Raw genomic sequence first — 19,653 nt, forward strand, 5'->3', positions numbered from 1 at the left:
ATATTGCACAGAGCAGTGGCTTACCTCCTGCTTTTCAGTCCCTTGTTGGCGCTCTCCGCTCCTATTCTTCTCTGAGTGCCCTCTCAGCAAGCCATGTGCTCGGAACACTTGTGTGGGTGCATTCCAGAGATTGGCTGTGTACGTACACACACACACACAGTGCGTGGCTTGGCTAAGTTCCCTGCTCCTTCCTCACAGGACTTGACTCTTGCTGCTCGCAGTCTCTCCTGTTGTGTTTTAGACCACTTTAAAGTAGTGTTCCACCCAAAAAAAAAAAATACATGAATGTGCCTAAAAATAAAAAAAAATAAAAATTTGGAAATTTTTTTTTTTTTTTCCTCGCCTCTAAATGCCTGTTGCTAGGGGGTCCCTCGTAGTCTGCCTCTTTCAGTGCCTGGGCTGGTGACATCACTTCCCCTCGGCACAGGAAGGGCTCTGCTCCCTCCCTCTTGTCAATCATTTGGGACCCATTACAGGTCCCAGATGACTGAGCGGCCAATCACGGCGCCGCTCGCGCATGCGCAGTGGGTGCCCGGCTGTGAAGCCACAGCCCGGCGCCGCCGAACGGAGGGGGGGGGACCAGCGGGGCTTCAATCCCCCGCATCGCTGGACCCTGGGACAGGTAAGTGTCCAATTAAAAGTCAGCAGCTGCAGTATTTGTAGCTGCTGACTTTTAAATTTTTTTTTTTAATGGGAACCCCACTTTAATATGAAATCCTGTGCTATTCTTATAAATTCTTGTTCTATTTGTATATGCACAGTTACTGTAGCTTTTAAGTGTAGATACGCCTACTACACAAATGTCACAAATTACATAGGTAATAGCATAATGCTGATGTCAAACTTCATGTGCCATGAATTAGAAATAGTTTTAGAGAAATGTGTGAAAATATACATAGTGTTATTGTTAAAAATGTATAACCCGTGGTAAGAAACATCAGTTTCTTACCACTTACCATTTTATCCATAAATTGCATCTTTTGGTGCACAAACCTGCAGTGAAACATGAGGGCCAGAAAATGTATTACCCTCTGCAGTTTTTCTTCTCACTAAGATCTAATGAATCAATTTTGTGGACTATGCCAAGCACTAGTGGATCAATAGAAAAGTGCCCAAACATTTGCAGAATAAATAGACTTAAACAATTAACAATTGTGCTTTTGCACTTTGTTTTATATAAAGTGTAAAATTATATCTAAAGCCATGTATAAAGTATGTCAAAGCATTGCAATTTTAACATGCCCTAATATAAAGCAAGCTTGTACAAATTTGTGATTCACCCATGAAATTACAAATATTGATAAACGCAAATGTGCAGTGCATAAAAATTGTAACCCATGTGCTAAATATACTTCAAATATAAATCTGTGAAAACTCGGTAGTAAAGGTAAATAGACATTCAAATATTGAGTTTTCACTGATTTTTATATTTCAAGTATATTTATCACATATACGGTGGATATAAAGTCTACACACCCCTGTTAAAATGTCAGGTTTCTGTGATGTAAAAAAATGAGAAAAAGATAAATAATTTCAAAACTTTTTCCACCTTTTAATGTGACCTATAAACTGTACAACTCAGTTGAACAACAAACTGAAATCTTTTATTGGGGGGGGAGTAAAACTAAAAAGCTAAAATAATGTGGTTGCATACGTGTGCATACCCTCTTATAACTGGGGATGTAGCTTTGTTCAGAATTAGGCAATCACATTTATACTCATGATGTTGATGTAAAAACGAGAAGAAAACTGGTCAGCGAGATTGCCAAGAGGCCTACAGCAACATTAAAGGAGCTGCAGGAATATCTGGCAAGTACTGGCTGTGTGGTACATAGGACAACAATCTCCTGTATTCTTCATATGTCTGGGCTATGGGGTAGAGTGGCGAGATGGAAGCCTTTTTTTACCAAGAAAAACATCCAAGCCTGGCTAAATTTTGCAAAAACAAAAACAAACAAACAAACAAAAACAAAAGAATGTGGGGAAAATGTGTTCTGGTTTGATGAAACCAAGGTTGAACCTTTTGGCCATAATTCCAAAAGATATGTTTGGCGCAAAAACCCTGCACATCACCAAAAGAACACCATACCCACAGTGAAGCATGGCTGAGGCAGCATCATGCTTTGGAGCATTTTCTTCAGCTGGAACAGGGGCCTTAGTCAAAGTAGAGGGAATTGTGAACCATTCCAAATACCAGTCAATATTGGCACAAAACCTTCAGGCTTCTGCTAGAAAGCTGAACATGAAGAGGAACTTGATCTTTCAGCATGACAACGACTCAAAGCATACATTCAAATCAAAATCTTTTGGGGTGATCCGAAGAGGGAAATGCCTTTGCAGTCTGTTTTTGCAAAGACGAGTGGGCAAATATTGCCAAGTCAAGATGTGCCATGCTGATAGACTCATCCAAAAATACTGAGTTCTGTAATAAAATCAAAAGGTGCTTCAACAAAGTATCAGTTTAACCACTTCGCATCCAGGCCATTTCTGACACTTCGCTCCTACATGTCAAAAATCATCATTTCTTTGCTATAAAATTAGATAGAACCCCCAAACATTATATATGTTTTTTTTAGCAGAGACCCTAGAGAATACAATGGCAGTCATTGCAACTTTTTATCTTGCACGGTATTTGCGCAGCAATTTTTCAAACGCGTTTTTTTTTTAAAAAAAAAACAGTTTCATGCTTTAAAAAAAAAAACAAAACAGCAAAGTTAGCCAAATTTTTTTGCATTGTGTGAAAGATGAAGTTACGCCGAGTAAATAGATACCTAACATGTCACGCTTCAAAATTGCACACGCTCGTGGAATGGCGCCAAACTTTGGTACTTAAAAATCCCCATAGGCGACGCTTTAACATTTTTTACTGGTTACATGTTTTGAGTTACAGAGGAGGTCTAGGGCCAAAATTATTGCTCTCGCTCTAACATTCGCGGCGATACCTCACATGTGTGGTTTGAACACCGTTTTCATATGTGGGCGGGACTTACGTATGCGTTCGCTTCTGCGTGCGAGCTCACGGGGACAGGGGCGCTTTAAAAAATTTTTTTTTTTTTTTTATTGTTAATTTTACTTAAAAATTTTTATTTTTACACTTTAAAAAAAATTTTTTTTTTTTTGATCACTTTTATTCCTATTACAAGGAATGTAAACATCCCTTGTAATAGGAATATGACACGATCAGTCCTCTTTACAGTGAGATATGGGGTCAATAAGACCCCACATCTCACCTCTAGGCTGGGAAGCCTAAAATCAAAAAAAAAAAATAAAACGATCGCCGCTTCACAGCCGAAGCGGCGCCGTTTTTTTGAATGCAGAGGCCGGGCGTGACGTCATAACATCGCGCCCGGCCTCCGAACAATCATAGAGACTCCGGCGACCATCTGGTCCGCCGGAAATCTCTATGGTGAACATCCGGCGCCGGCGGATCCGCTATCCGACTCACCGATCGCTGAGGTGAGTCGGTAGTAGCACCGGAGGGCGGCGGGAGGTGGGGACGTCCCCTCCCGCTGCCCGTAAGAACGATCAAGCGGCGGAACAGCCGCTATGATCGTTCTTATGGTGTACGGAATCGCCGGCTGAAAATGCCGGTATCTGAATGATGTCTGTAGCCTCAGACATCATTCAGATATAAGCCCCGAAAGTCGAGGACGTCATATGACGTCCTCCGGATGTCAAGCGGTTAATGCCACGTACACACGACCTTTTTTTCCATCGGAATGAACTCTGACTGTTTTTTTCGACAGAGTTCCGCTGAAATGGACTTGCCTACACACGATCACACCAAAGTCTGATCGTTTAGAACGCGATGACGTACGACGGGACTAGAGAAAGGAAGTTTAATAGACAGTAGCCAATAGCTGCCCTTGTGTCGTTTTTCGTCCGTCGGAATAGCATACAGAATGGTTTTCCCGATAGGGATTGATTCTGTCGGAAACATTTAAAACATGTTCTATTTCTAGATCCATCAGAATTTTCAAAATAAAAAGTCCGATGAAGCCCACACATGATCGGAATGTCCGATGGAATGATTCCGTCGGACCTTTTCTGCCGGAAAGTCCGGTCGTGTGTATGCGGCATAAGGTGTTTGCACACTTATGCAACCACATTATTTCTTTAATCGTACATCTCGGGACACAGAGCCATAGTAATTACAATGTGGGTTATAGTCCACCTTCAGGTGCTGGACACTGGCACACCCTAAATGGGAAGTTCCCTCCCTATACAACCCCTCCCACTACTGGGAGTATCTGTTTTTTCGCCAGTGTCTAAGGTGTTGGTCACGAGTGAAGATGTGCTGTGCTGAGCTGCTCTGGAGCAATCCTTGCTGGGGCTAGCCATGCAGCCTGATCCATTCAAAGTGTCTCAGAAGAAACAAGGTTTTTCCTGTAACGCTTCTCTTTTAGAAAGCTGGACCCCAGGATCCAGTACTTTTGGCATTAAGGCCATAAAGTTTTACTGGCGGGGTGCTTTTTACAGGTTCAGGATTGTGGGTTCCCCGAGGGTCCCCGGTTCCTGAAGGTTTGTTAACGGAACCCACCATGAAGGGTGAAAATTGGGTCTGTTGGTTTTACCACCGAAAACCCTGCGGCGGGATAGGTAAGTGGAGTTTTCTAAGGAATTTTTAAATTTTCTTATGAAATGTCTCCTTTAAAGTAAATATTATCATGCCTAAGTGTCACCACTGGGGGGCTGTATGGAGCACATGTCTTCTCATGCTTTGCTCAGTCACGCTGTGTCACAGAAGCAGCAGACTTTTTTTCCTCTGGCTAACGGGCAGACCTCTGGTAAGTTTGGGGGGGTTTTGCTTCCTCCAGACACCTCCACCTGAGCTGAACTCTTCCCCTCTTCAAGAGGCTGAGTATAAGGGAGAACTAAAAACGATCGGCAAAGGCGGTGGCTTCCAGGCCTCCTCCACGCTATCCCTCCCTCACTCAGCCGATCCCGTCGGATCGGAGGCTCGTGCTTGCGCGGGAAAACTTTTTTGAAAAAGGAGGGGGGGCGCGATGCTACGGTGGGGGTGGGGCTTAGCGCGGAGTTGGCGTCCTCTAATGCGGGAGTGTGTTTTTAAGAAAGAAAAACTCCATTTATGCTGGCTGCAAAATTGTCGGAGAGACATAAGAGCAAAGAAGAGCATGAAAGAGGTTTTGGTGATACAGGTATTTCCTGTTTGACACATTTACTATTTGCATCAGGCTGAGCATTAATAGCAGCGGCAGTAGCTGGACTATTGCTCAAGCAGTGAATGTGATTTCTTCTGGTAGTACCTCTGCTTTGTGCATCGGGCTATGGTCAGAAGGGGGTGTTGAAACGCCCCCAAAAAAGAGCTGAAAGTGTCTTCCTCAAGCTCTAGAAAGCCTACTCATCTCTACAAATGGCATCCTCTCCTGAGAGGGGGTGGCTGGTCAGAATGAGCATTAGGGCCATGAAATGTCTGCAGCTGTTTTTAACACTGCAGCCCCTGTTTATTTTATGATAATTAAAAAAAAAAAAAAATTTAGCAACTTTAATAGCTTCCCAGTGTGGGTCAAAATGCAACAGGTTCTCTTCCATTACCCAGGACCCTCAAACTGAGGAACTAGGGGCAGGAGAAGACTAATTCCCTCAGGGGACTGCGGTGAGGCTGATGACTCCTCTTCTGAGGTGTCAAATGCGGGAGAATCGGTTGTTCCAATCTTAAGATTGATGGTTCAATTTCTTGCTGAATGATCGCTCCACATTTATGTACCCTTAAAGCGGAGTTCCACCCAAATTTTGAACATTATCTCTATGCATTCTCTTCCTTGCCTAGATGCTGACATGCTGTGTAAAAAAATTTAAATCGCCGTAATTACCTTTTTTTTTTTCTAATCTTCTTAGCACTTCCTGGTTTTCCTCCCATGGGAGTAGGCGTGTTTCTAGCTCCCACAGTCCCCTGGGAGCTAGTCTCAGGCTTCCCAGCATGCATTGTGCAACAGCGTCATCACAACATCTCAGTGAATGCTGGGAACACAGCATTCACCGCATCCAGGAAATACATGCTTATGGGCTTCAAATGCCCACAATGAAGATGGAAACCGCCTTCAGTGAATTTTATAAGTTATTCTTTACAACGAAATCGGACACAGGTGGACTTATTACACAGAACATGTGAGTACATAATCATGAGAAGAAAAGTTTGTGAATGAACTCCAAAAAATAAAAAAAACGATAGATAGGTGGACCCCCGCTTTAACTGAGAGTTTGTTTGGGTTCACTAAAGCCTCCTCAAGCTGTGCATGCCTTTTCCTGTCCATTCATTGCTGGAAAAGCTTTTTTGTATCTGAGAGATCACCCAGATAAGCTTTTTTTTTTTTTTTTTTTTTTTTTTTTTTTTTTTTTTTTTTTCCCCCCTCCTAAAAAGTTTTCTCATTTTATCCTATGGTAGAGGAAATTCACTAGTAGGGTATACCAGCAATTAACGCTGCTATATCCTCTGTGATTAAGTTTGACTTGTCCGGCAGACAATGCTCAAATGCGTAGGGATCCAACGGATAAAACAGTGGAATTCCTATTGAAAAAAAACAAAAAAAAACTTTTTTTTTTTTTTTTTTTTTTATCTCTGGCAGATTGAGTGTCTCAGCCTGCACTGACAGTAATTGCTTAATCATTGAGTGACCAGTTTAAACAGGTGTTCAAGGTTATCCTGCTCAGGCCCAGGAGGCAGCTTTATGTTTGCAATAGTTGCTATTAGAGATTCTATCCTTCAGGCCTTGCGCCCTTCGCTAAGCACCTTGTAAGAAGCTCCTGGCTAGTCTTCTTTTTTGTGGTGAAACAGCTATTTGGGGATGTTTTGGAAAATAATCCAAAGAAATTCTATTGGAAAGCACCCCTTTTTGCCGTTTAAGAAAAGGAGTAAATGTATTTTTGTTTTAAAGCTTCTTCTCCTGTGCCAGAGGCATCAGCCTCCAGGCAGTCACAGCGGCTTCCACCGTCTGGTTCAATTGAATGGGGGGAATTCTTCTGCAGTTCTCAAGGATCTGGCAGGAAGAATGTTGAGACGAACGGGGAACTTCCTCAATAGCTCCAGGGTACAAACTGGAGTTCCAAGAGTTCCCGTCTCCTCGTTTTCTCTGATAAAACGTTTCTAAGGTTCCAGAGAAAAATAAAAAAGTGATCATGGGGGTCCCCATGTAAGAACAGAGGTTGGGGTTTGATTCGAACCTCTTTTTTTTTTTCACAGTGCCATATCCGAATGGACATTCTGGATCTCAAAAATCTAAATTCAATTCCTGAATATAACCACTCTTTTTTTCGTATGGATCCAAATCTGTTATCTCCATCCTACAAGGAGGAGAACTTCTGGGGTCAATTGACATCAAAGATGCATACCTCCATATGCCTATTTCCTCACTCGCTAGTAATATCTACTTTTCAAGGTGGAAAATCTTCATTTTCAGTATGTAGCTCTGCTTTCCGGTCCAGCTACTGCACCTTGAGTGTTTACAAAGGTTCTCGCCCCTCTTCTAGCCAGATTAAGGGCCCAAGGTATAACGATTATGGTTTACCTAGTCGATCTGTTCTTGATAGACCAGTCGCTAGCCCGCTTAGACCAAAGTATGGTCACCAGATCAACTACCTGGAATATCTAGGTCAGATTCTCAACCTAGGAGAAATCTTCATTAAAACTATGAAGGCTAAAATACTTGGGTCCGATCATAGGTACACCCAGAAAAGGGTATTCTTACCCCAGGCAAAGATCAGCGCCATAAAGGAACTGATTTAGGTGGTCGAAGCAAGATGAATTTCTTCTATTCAACTTTGCATGAGGTTGTTGGGAAAGATGGTGGCTTCATTCAAGGCCGTTCCTTATGCTCAGTTTCATTCGAGACTGCTGCAAAACAGTATCCTATCTGGGTTCAAGCTCTACATTCCCAATGTGTCTGACTCCAAAGCCTACGGCCACATCACCCTGATAGCGCCCGATCTCGTCTGATTTTGAAGGCTAAGCAGGGTCGGGCCTGGTTAGTGCCGGATGAGGGACCACCTGGAAATACCAGGTGCTGTAGGCTGGGTGCACTGGAGCCTCAGTTTATGGTTAATATCCAAAAATCTACTAAGGGGAAAATCCTTCCTTCACTTACCTGGGAAGTGGTAACAATATATGCCAACTTTTTTTGTTTAGATTGGGGAACAGTCCTGGAAGAGGCAACTGTCCAAGAGAAGTGGCCCAGTTCAGAAATGGCCTTGCCCATTAACATTTTAGAAATTCAGGCAGAGCTCTTGGTCCTGAGGACCTGAATGGTCAGTTTACGGTATTGTCCTCCCAGGATTTAATCCGACAATGCCACAGCAATGGGCTATATTAATCACCAAAGGGGCACAAGAAGTTGTGCGGCCCAGAGAAAGGTGAATCATATCCTATCTTGGGCAGAAACAGTGTACTTTGCCTATTGGCAGTCTTCATTCTAGGAATAGAAAATTGGCAGGCGGACTACTTGAGTCGCCAGCAGTTGTTCCCGGGAGAATGGTTCCTTCACCCTGATATCTTCCTGGTAATATGTCAAAAATGGGGGATCCCAGACATAGATCTGTTTGCGTCCAGGTTCAACAAAGAAATCGACAACTTTGTGTCAAGAACAAAGGATCCGCTAGCATGTGAGACAGATACCTTGCTATTCCCGTGGAATCGGTTCTCACTGATTTATGCATTCCCTCCTATTCTGCCTGCATTCACAAATTCTTCGCAGGATCAAGCAGAAAGGGAAGTTGTTGATTCTTGTGGCCCCCAGCGGGGCCCAGGAGATCTTGGTATGCAGAGATCGTAAAGATTGCAGTAGGGGACCCATGGACCCTACCATCACAGCCAGACCTTCTCTCGCAAGGTCCGGTGTTCCATCCTACTTTACAAATGCTAAATTTAACTGTCTGGCTATTAAGACCCACACTCTGAAGAAGCGTGGGCTGTCAGGTTCAGTAGTTTCTACCTTGGTTAATGCAACGGAGCTGACCTCCATAATTATATATTATGGAGTCTGGGAAACATGTCTCCTGGTGTGAAACCAGGAGTTGCACCCCAAGAATTAGGTCAAAGGTAGAATCCTTGACTTTCTGCAGATGGGGTGAGAAATAAGGCTGGTCTTGAGTGCTTTCTAAGGACAGGTCTCGGCCTTATCGGTATTATTTCAATGACTAATTGCTTCACATTCTTTGGTTTGTAATTTTATTCAGTGGGTAACACGGCTTAATCTCTGGTTAAGTAACCCCTGTACCCTTGGGACTTGAATTTAGTTTTGTCGGCGTTACAAAACGGCCTTTTTGGGGGCCAATACGACATATTCCCTTGGTCCTTTTTTGACATGGAAACTGTTTTTTTCTGGTAACCATATCTGCTGCTCTTTCTTGTAAAGAGCCATATTTTCATTGTTCACAAGTATAAGGTTGTATTGCGTCCTCATCCTAACTTTTTACGGAAGGTAATATCAGGTTTTTATCTAAATCAGGATATTGTTCTACCTTCATTTTTCCAGAACCCTGTTCTATGGAAGAAAAATCGCTACATTCTCTTGATGTGGTGAGAGCAGTCAAAGTCTACTTAAAAGCGACTGCTCAGATTCAGAAAACGGATGTTTTGTTCGTGTTGCCTGAAGGTCCTAAAAGAGGACAGGCAGCATCGAAATCTACTATTTCTAAATGGATTCAACAAGTAATCGTTCAAGCTTAAGGTTTAAAGAGGTAGTTCTACCCTCTCAAATCAAAGCACACTCCTCCTAGGGCTGTTAGTGCTTCACCAAGCCTCCATGGCTCAATTCTGCAAGGCCGCAACTTGGTCTTCAATCCATACATTTACCAGATTCTATCTGGTGGATGTAAAAAGACATGAGGATGTCGCCTTTTGGCGCAGTGTACTCAAGGCAGCAGTATAAATCCTCTGATCTCATGGTGCCCTACTTGGTTGTGTCTCCCTCCCCTCAGTTGGCATTGCTCTGGGACATCCCATATAGTAATTACTATGGCTCTGTGTCCCGTGATGTACGATTAAAGAAAATAGGATTTTATAACTGCTTACCTGTAAAATCCTTTTCTTTTGAAGTACATCATGGGACACAGGTCCCGCCCCTCTTTCTAGTATACACGTGTATTGCTTTGCTACAAAACTGAGTTACTCCCAGTAGTGGGTGAGGTTGTATAGGGAGGCAACTTCCTGTTTAGGGTGTGCCAGTGTCTAGCACCTGAAGGTGGACTATAACCCACATAGTAATTACTATGGCTCCGTGTCCCGTGATGGACTTCAAAAGAAAAGGATTTTACAGGTAAGCTGTTCTAAAAACCCTATTTTTAGTTCTTTATTTTTACTTCCCTCCACATAAAAGATTTCAGTTTGTTGTATAATTGAGTTGTACAGTTTATAGGTCACATTAACCACTTGACGACCGCCTCACGCCGATTTACGTCGGCAAGGTGGCACGGACAGGCAAAATCACGTACATATACGTGATTTGCCTTCCGCGGGTGGGGGGTCCGATCGTACCCCCCCCCCCCCCCCCCGGTGCCCGAGGCGGTCGTCTTTTGTCCAGCGGCGATCAGAGGTGAGGGGGAGGCCATCCGTTCGTGGCCCCCCCCTCGCGATCGCCGCCGGCCAATCACATCATTCCTTTGCTGCTGTATGCTAAACAGCAGCAAAGGAAATGATGTCATCTCTCCTCGGCTCGGTAATTTCCGTTCCGGCCCGAGGAGAGAAGACAGGTATGTGAGTGCACAACACACACACACACACACACACAGTAGAACATGCCAGGCACACAAAACACCCCGATCCCCCCCCCCCCCCCCCCCCAATCACACCCCCCCCCCCCCCCCCCGTCACAAACTGACATCAGCAGTTTTTTTTTTTTTTTTTTTCTGATTACTGCATTGGTGTCAGTTTGTGACAGTTACAGTGTTGGGACAGTTAGTATTACCCCCCTGTAGGTCTAGGATACCCCCCTAACCCCCCTAATAAAGTTTTAACCCCTTGATCACCCCCTGTCACCAGTGTCGCTAAGCGATCATTTTTCTGATCGCTGTATTAGTGTCGCTGGTGACGCTAGTTAGGGACGTAAATATTTAGGTTCGCCGTCAGCGTTTTATAGCGACAGGGACCCCCATATACTACCGGATAAATGTTTTAACCCCTTGATTGCCCCCTAGTTAACCCTTTCACCACTGATCACCGTATAACTGTTACGGGTGACGCTGGTTAGTTTGTTTATTTTTTATAGTGTCAGGGCACCCGCCGTTTATTACCGAATAAAGGTTTAGCCCCCTGATCGCCCGGCGGTGATATGCGTCGCCCCAGGCAGCGTCAGATTAGCGCCAGTACCGCTAACACCCACGCACGCAGCATACGCCTCCCTTAGTGGTATAGTATCTGATCGGATCAACATCTGATCCGATCAGATCTATACTAGCGTCCCCAGCAGTTTAGGGTTCCCAAAAACACAGTGTTAGCGGGATCAGCCCAGATACCTGCTAGCACCTGCGTTTTGCCCCTCCGCCCGGCCCAGCCCAAGTGCAGTATCGATCGATCACTGTCACTTACAAAACACTAAACGCATAACTGCAGCGTTCGCAGAGTCAGGCCTGATCCCTGCGATCGCTAACAGTTTTTTTGGTAGCATTTTGGTGAACTGGCAAGCCCCAGGCAGCGTCAGGTTAGCGCCAGTAGCGCTAACACCCACGCACGCACCGTACAGCTCCCTTAGTGGTATAGTATCTGATCGGATCAATATCTGATCCGATCAGATCTATACTAGCGTCCCCAGCAGTTTAGGGTTCCCAAAAACGCAGTGTTAGCGGGATCAGCCCAGATACCTGCTAGCACCTGCATTTTGCCCCTCCGCCCGGCCCAGCCCAGCCCACCCAAGTGCAGTATCGATCGATCACTGTCACTTACAAAACACTTAACGCATAACTGCAGCGTTCGCAGAGTCAGGCCTGATCCCTGCGATCGCTAACAGTTTTTTTGGTAGCTTTTTATTGAACTGGCAAGCGCCAGCGGCCTAGTAGACCCCGGTCGTAGTCAAACCAGCACTGCAGTAACACTTGGTGACGTGGCGAGTCCCATAAGTGCAGTTCAAGCTGGTGAGGTGGCAAGCACAAGAAGTGTCCCGCTGCCACCAAAAAGACGAACACAGGCCCGTCGTGCCCATAGTGCCCTTCCTGCTGCATTCGCCAATCCTAATTGGGAACCCACCGCTTCTGCAGCGCCCGTACTTCCCCCATTCACATCCCCAACCAAATGCAGTCGGCTGCATGAGAGGCATTTTCTTTATGTCCTCCCGAGTACCCCTACCCAACAAACCCCCAAAAAAGATGTCGTGTCTGCAGCAAGCGCGAATATAGGCGTGACACCCTCTATTATTGTCCCTCCTGTCCTGACAATCCTGGTCTTTGCATTGGTGAATGTTTTAAACGCTGCCATTCATTAGTTGAGTATTAGCGTAGGGTACAGCATTGCACAGACTAGGCACACTTTCACAGGGTCTCCCAAGATGCCATCGTATTTTGAGAGACCTGAACCTGGAACCGGTTACCGTTATAAAAGTTAGTTACAAAAAAAGTGTAAAAAAAAAAAATATATATATAAAATAAAAAAAAATAGTTGTCGTTTTATTGTTCTCTCTCTCTCTCTCTCTCTCTCTCTCTCTCTCTCTCTCTCTCTCTCTCTCTCTCTCTCTCTCCTCTCTCTTGTTCTGCTCTTTTTTACTGTATTCTATTCTGCAATGTTTTATTGTTATTATGTTTTATCATGTTTGCTTTTCAGGTATGCAATTTTTTATACTTTACCGTTTACTGTGCTTTATTGTTAACCATTTTTTTGTCTTCAGGTACGCCATTCACGACTTTGAATGATGCCTGCAGGTTTAGGTATCATCTTGGTATCATTCTTTTCAGCCAGCGGTCGGCTTTCATGTAAAAGCAATCCTAGTGGCTAATTAGCCTCTAGACTGCTTTTACAAGCCGTGGGAGGGAAAGCCCCCCCCCCCCCCACCGTCTTCCGTGTTTTTCTCTGGCTCTCCTGTCTCAACAGGGAACCTGAGAATGCAGCCGGTGATTCAGCCAGCTGACCATAGAGCTGATCAGAGACCAGAGTGGCTCCAAACATCTCTATGGCCTAAGAAACCGGAAGCTACGAGCATTTTATGACTTAGATTTCGCCGGATGTAAATAGCGCCATTGGGAAATTGGGTAAGCATTTTATCACACCGATCTTGGTGTCATCAGATGCTTTGAGGGCAGAGGAGAGATCTAGGGTCTAATAGACCCCAATTTTTTCAAAAAAGAGTACCTGTCACTACCTATTGCTATCATAGGGGATATTTACATTCCCCGAGATAACAATAAAAATGATTAAAAAAAATAAAAAATGAAAGGAACAGTTTAAAAATAAGATAAAAAAGCAAAAAAAATAATAAAGAAAAAAAAAAAAAGCACCCCTGTCGCCCCCTGCTCTCGCGCTAAGGCGAACGCAAGCGGCGGTCTGTCGTCAAACGTAAACAGCAATTGCACCATGCATGTGAGGTATCGCCGCGAAGGTCAGATCGAGGGCAGTAATTTTTGCAGTAGAGCTCCTCTGTAAATCTAAAGTGGTAACCTGTAAAGGCTTTTAAAGGCTTTTAAAAATGTATTTATTTTGTTGCCATTGCACGTTTGTGCGCAATTTTAAAGCATGTCATGTTTGGTATCCATGTACTCGACCTAAGATCATCTTTTTTTATTTCATCAAACATTTGGGCAATATAGTGTGTTTTAGTGCATTAAAATTTAAAAAAGTGTGTTTTTTCCCCAAAAAATGCGTTTGAAAAATCGCTGCGCAAATACTGTGTGAAAAAAAAAAATGAAACACCCACCATTTTAATCTGTAGGGCATTTGCTTTAAAAAAAATATATAATGTTTGGGGGTTCAAAGTAATTTTTTTGCAAAAAAAAAATAACTTTTTCATGTAAACAATGAGTGTCAGAAAGGGCTTTGTCTTCAAGTGGTTAGAAGAGTGGGTGATGTGTGACATAAGCTTCTAAATGTTGTGCATAAAATGCCAGGACAGTTCAAAACCCCCCCAAATGACCCCATTTTGGAAAGTAGACACCCCAAGCTATTTGCTGAGAGGCATGTCGAGTCCATGGAATATTTTATATTGCGACACAAGTTGCGGGAAAGAGACAAATTTTTTTTTTTGTTTTTTTTTTTTTTTTTTGCACAAAGTTGTCACTAAATGATATATTGCTCAAACATGCCATGGGAATATGTGAAATTACACCCCAAAATACATTCTGCTGCTTCTCCTGAGTACGGGGATACCACATGTGTGAGACTTTTTGGGAGCCTAGCCGCGTACGGGACCCCGAAAACCAAGCACCGCCTTCAGGCTTTCTAAGGGCGTGAATTTTTGATTTCACTCTTCACTGCCTATCACAGTTTCAGAGGCCATGGAAAGCCCAGGTGGCACAAACCCCCCCCCAAATGACCCCATTTTGGAAAGTAGACACCCAAAGCTATTTGCTGAGAGGTATAGTGAGTATTTTGCAGACCTCACTTTTTGTCACAAAGTTTTGAAAATTGAAAAAAGAAAAAAAAAAAAGTTTTTTCTTGTCTTTCTTCATTTTCAAAAACAAATGAGATCTGCAAAATACTCACCATGCCTCTCAGCAAATAGCTTGGGGTGTCTACTTTCCAAAATGGGGTCATTTGGGGGGGTTTTGTGCCACCTGGGCATTCCATGGCCTCCGAAACTGATAGGCAGTGAAGAGTGAAATCAAAAATTTACACCCTTAGAAATCCTGAAGGCGGTGCTTGGTTTTCGGGGGCCCCGTACACGGCTAAGCTCCCAAAAAGTCCCACACATGTGGTATCCCCATACTCAGGAGAAGCAGCTGAATGTATTTTGGGGTGCAATTCCACATAGACCCATGGCCTGTGTGAGCAATATATCATTTAGTGACAACTTTTTGTAAATATTTTTTTTTTTTTTGTCATTATTCAATCACTTGGGACAAAAAAAATAAATATTCAATGGGTTCAACACGCCTTTCAGCAATTTCCTTGGGGTGTCTACTTTCCAAAATGGGGTCATTTGGGGGGGTTTTGTACTGCCCTGCCATTTTAGCACCTCAAGAAATGACATAGGCAGTCATAAACTAAAAGCTGTGTAAATTACAGAAAATGTACCCTAGTTTGTAGACGCTATAACTTTTGCGCAAACCAATAAATATATGCTTATTGACATTTTTTTTACCAAAGACATGTGGCCGAATACATTTTGGCCTAAATGTATGACTAAAATTTAGTTTATTGGATTTTTTTTATAACAAAAAGTAGAAAATATCATTTTTTTTTTCAAAATTTTCGGTCTTTTTCCGTTTATAGCGCAAAAAATAAAAACTGCAGAGGTGATCAAATACCATCAAAAGAAATCTCTATTTGTGGGAAGAAAAGGACGCAAATTTCGTTTGGGTACAGCATTGCATGACCGCGCAATTAGCAGTTAAAGCGACGCAGTGCCAAATTGGAAAAAGACCTCTGGTCCTTAGGCAGCATAATGGTCCGGGGCTCAAGTGGTTAAAGGTGGAAAAAGTTCTGAAATTATTTCTTTGTCTAATTTTTTTTTACATCACAAAAACCTGACATTATAACCAGGGTGTAAGACTTTTTATTACCACTGTGTGTCTAAAGCAAGATTACTTATTATATAGTAGTAAATGTACATGGATTGTGTTCTTATCTCTCTTTCAGGCACTTTGAAACTCATGCAGGGTTCCGATAGGCTTTTGTGGTCAGTTCAGGTTGATCACCAGTTATTTGCTCTGGAGAAACTAGATGTTACGGTAAGATTATGTCACCACAAATTCTCCTATGTGCTCTATATCCTGTTAGCTACTTTATAATTATTCCTTTAAAGATTTTTTTTAAAAAGCAGCATTGGTGGGAGCTGTTGTGAAATTTGTCAAAGGTGTTTTTGTTTTTTTTAATTCTTTTATTTAGGAGAATCGGCACATTTATATCTTTAATGCACAGATGTAGCACTGTGAAATGTAACAGATGTACACCAAAAATAAAGGTGTATGTGTGTATATGTATGTGTGTGTTTATATATATATATATATATATATACACATGAGCATTGAGTTCCAGTGTAGACAATATCTAAAATGTATACGCAGCAAGGCTTCTTGTACACACTGCTAGGATATACCGTTTGTCCAAAAGGTTTTTTTTTTTTTTTTTTTTATTATTTCTCTTCTTATTTTAAAAGGATAATATGACCTGTGTCCATTGGTGCTCAGAGTGTGCGATTTAGTCTGTTTTTTTTTTTTTTTTGCAGGGAAATGGCCAAGAGGAAGTTGTTGCTTGTGCTTGGGATGGACAAACCTACATTATTGATCACAATCGCACTGTACTGCGGTTCCAGGTTGACGAGAATGTTAGTGCCTTCTGTGCTGGTAATTGACAGTCTGTATATGGTATAACAAGTCTTTGCAGATTTTTAATTCCATATTTTTATGTAGATTTATGCTTCCATGCTGTTTTTTTTTTCCAGGACTGTATGCGTGCAGGGGAGGTCAGAATAGCCCCTGTCTGGTTTATGTGGGTTTTAACCAAAAAATCTATGTATATTGGTCCGTGATGCTGGAGAGAATAGAATCTTCCAATATCTTGCGTGTTTTGGAGGAAAATTACGAATTTGCTTCAATTCTTAAAGAGTTGCATGTGGGTAAGTGTTTCCTGCTTTAATCCTCTAGATAAATAGGTAAAGAACCATATTAATGGCCTGAGGACAGGGTTGATGACCACTGTATTAAAGGACTGTGGAGCCCCCTCTTCTTTTTTTTTTTTTCCCCCTCCCTTCTTCACCCCCAATACCGAGCTGATTATGCTGGAGCTATTTTACAGCACTGACCGACAGCGGTGACAACATCCATGGATTATTACTCATAACAGCTATGACACCACAGCTTTGAGGTTAGAGTTCTGAGAGACCATACTTACAGAAAGTTCAGAAGGGCAACACCACCATAGTACTTTATTAAGGAACCTTACATTGGATTCATATCACATTCCTATTTTGGACTTTCTATTATAGTTTACCCATCGCTAAGGACTATATCTCTTTATCTATTATTGACTAGAATTTTTACTATATACCAGAGTACGTGTACTGATGTGTCTGTTAGCACTAGCTTTGCACCAGCATTTATTTGTCATCGGTTAGCACTAGCTTTGTCATCAGTTGCGTATTACTTTTACCACCTAAGAGTTTACTATAGAATGTTTTTATACTTATGCACTTATGCAAAATAATATTATTTTCACGTCACTATTTATTATCACTTATTTTATGTACCCTTTCCAAACAATACTTTACCTAGAGGAGGGATCCCAGGGAATGAGATCACTGTGCGAGATCACGTTTTGATTTAGTGATTTCATATTAATGGACAAGTTGTACTTAACGTGCCTTTGTCTACTAGCAGATGTGCCCCTGTTGTGAACAGGGTAATAAAAAAGCTGAACTCCAGGCAAACGGATAAACACACAAAAATAAATATCTATAATTCAGGCTTTCCACTTCCCAGTGTGTGTGTGTGTGTGTGTGTGTGTGTGTGTGTGTGTGTTTGTGTTTTTTTTTTTGTTTTCCTGTCAATCCAGGCCTGTGTCTTGCATAGCTCTGCCACACTGCACAGCAATGTCTGGCAATGCAGGAGGCCTGTTTTTTTTTTTTTTTTTTTTTTTTTTCTTCTCTTCTCTACTACACATACATGTCCTGGACAGCACTCATTATGTTGCTTTTCCCTCTCTGCATCTTGGCTGCGCTATACTATGACTACAAGAGACTTCTACTAAGTTATATTTAGGTATTTAAACTACTTGTATTTATTATGGAACTAAATTGTGCTAAAAAATGGTAGGGTGAGGGCAAATGAATAGTCAGCATAAATGCCTGCAGGCTCTCTGCAGCTGACCTTTCCCTGTTACTAACTTCCCATATCTTGTTCTGCGCTGTATTGCTCTGTGGAGGCAGCCATATTGGTAGAAGCAGGGTTTGGCTTCATTATGTCAATGCCTCCAACAATGCGAAGAGAGAACAGCACAGTAGTGACCTCACTGCATCTCACTCAAAATTTCCTGAGACTTGCAGTCTGGGGCAGCTGAGCCTTAATTTTACAGTGCAGATATATAGTTATGAGACTGTAAGGCTTAGGAGTGCTAGGCATTCTCACTTTTCAGGAATTGTACTGCTATTTTCAGGAGTAATTCAAGAAAAGGGTGACATTTTTAATGGTACTGCTAAGGCACAATTAATTTTATAAATGTTTTATATAACCTTGAAATTCTTCACTTTTTGAGTCTGGACCCACCTAAAATAAATTACATGTAATAACTTGTAATTATTTAATAATAAATACAGGCCTGCATTAATGTTATTTATATCTTTCTGGACTTTGGCTTGAAAGTGGATGCATTAGACAAGCATATCCTATAATGCCACAACAGAACAGACATTAAGAAGGTGGCATCTGATGCCGATTATGCCTGCCCCCTTCCCAATCTTGTTTAACTTTATCAAAGAAGTTTTCCTTTAGTGCTGTTGCTAAGACAATGCAGTACATCACAAAGCATACATTAAATTAGCAATGTGCTCCTAAATAAGTTGAAAAATATGTACAAAACTAAGGGATGCTATGACCAGAACAGTATTGGATTCAAATACATTTTAATAATGTGGTTTTATGTTTCAGATGCAAGTGATACTTCTGCTGTCCGTGAACTTACCCATCAAACCTTGTATTCTCCGAATGGACAACATTAACATCAATCTAAAGAGAAGGGTTTGATGACCTTAGGAATATGGCCACTGGAACACTTCCCTTGTAGCTTTGGATTTAACCTTGGTCCACTTTGCACAATATGTGCTGTGCAATGATGGAGAGTTCTATCGCTTGGGATGTAATTGAACAGCTGTATCTGTTTGACATGTTAGATGTTGGGTGTTGATTTCCTGGACACACTATTGTTTACCATCAGCTTTAGAAGATCTGGGTATTTGAAAGTAAATGAAACCCATGGGTGCTGGCTTCTTTATCTGCCATATCAATTTCTTATTTTAATACAGATCAAGTGAATGGCAGTTATGTCCTCAGTTGCAATCTTTTGCATCATACACAGTTAACTTGTACGGTTGTAAAAAAAATTGTTATATAATGCATACGTTTCTTCCAGGCTGAGTTAAGGTTTAATATATTTTAATTAGCTTTATCATTGTTACATTCTGCACATCAGCAGTAAGCAAATGTATGGTTCCCAAAGGAAGTAGAAGCTGTAAGAGTCAACAAATAAATGCGATGTGATGGCAACATGCCTAAAACAAAAAAAAAAAATCAATATGAAAACTGAACCATTTACAGTAGTTGTAAACCCTTACATATACCCACTGAAGTGACTGGCCTCAGATGCTACGGAGATGAAACCAATCCTCCTACATAAAGTTTCACATGTTTCTCTGCAATATTCTCTTCTCTACATCCATTCAAAGTCCAGAAATTTATAAAGCTTGCCTGAGCGCTCAGAAAATAGTGTGGAGAAATGAAGTTGCACACTCCCCCCTTTGGGATGAATTAGGGCGGAGACTGCGAGCCAGACCTTCTCATCCACATCAG

The 19,653-nt window shown here is 42.1% G+C and overlaps 1 protein-coding gene and 1 pseudogene across 2 annotated transcripts in view; both read left to right on the plus strand.

The window, feature by feature from the left end:
• ITFG2 (integrin alpha FG-GAP repeat containing 2) overlaps positions 1-19,378 on the plus strand; it is a 76,577-nt gene extending 57,199 nt beyond the window's left edge. For both annotated transcript variants that reach the window (XM_073620496.1, XM_073620497.1), the window contains 4 exons: positions 15,731-15,822; positions 16,320-16,437; positions 16,536-16,709; positions 18,736-19,378. In XM_073620496.1, coding sequence (XP_073476597.1) covers positions 15,731-15,822; positions 16,320-16,437; positions 16,536-16,709; positions 18,736-18,806 — 455 coding nt within the window. In that variant the 3' untranslated portion in view covers positions 18,807-19,378. The remainder of the gene's footprint in view (positions 1-15,730; positions 15,823-16,319; positions 16,438-16,535; positions 16,710-18,735) is intronic.
• LOC141136010 (5S ribosomal RNA) lies at positions 7,913-8,030 on the plus strand (annotated as a pseudogene).
• Positions 19,379-19,653: the final 275 nt, after the last annotated feature.

Source organism: Aquarana catesbeiana, linkage group LG03 (genome assembly GCF_042186555.1).
Source record: "Aquarana catesbeiana isolate 2022-GZ linkage group LG03, ASM4218655v1, whole genome shotgun sequence".
Classification (NCBI taxonomy): domain Eukaryota; kingdom Metazoa; phylum Chordata; class Amphibia; order Anura; family Ranidae; genus Aquarana; species Aquarana catesbeiana.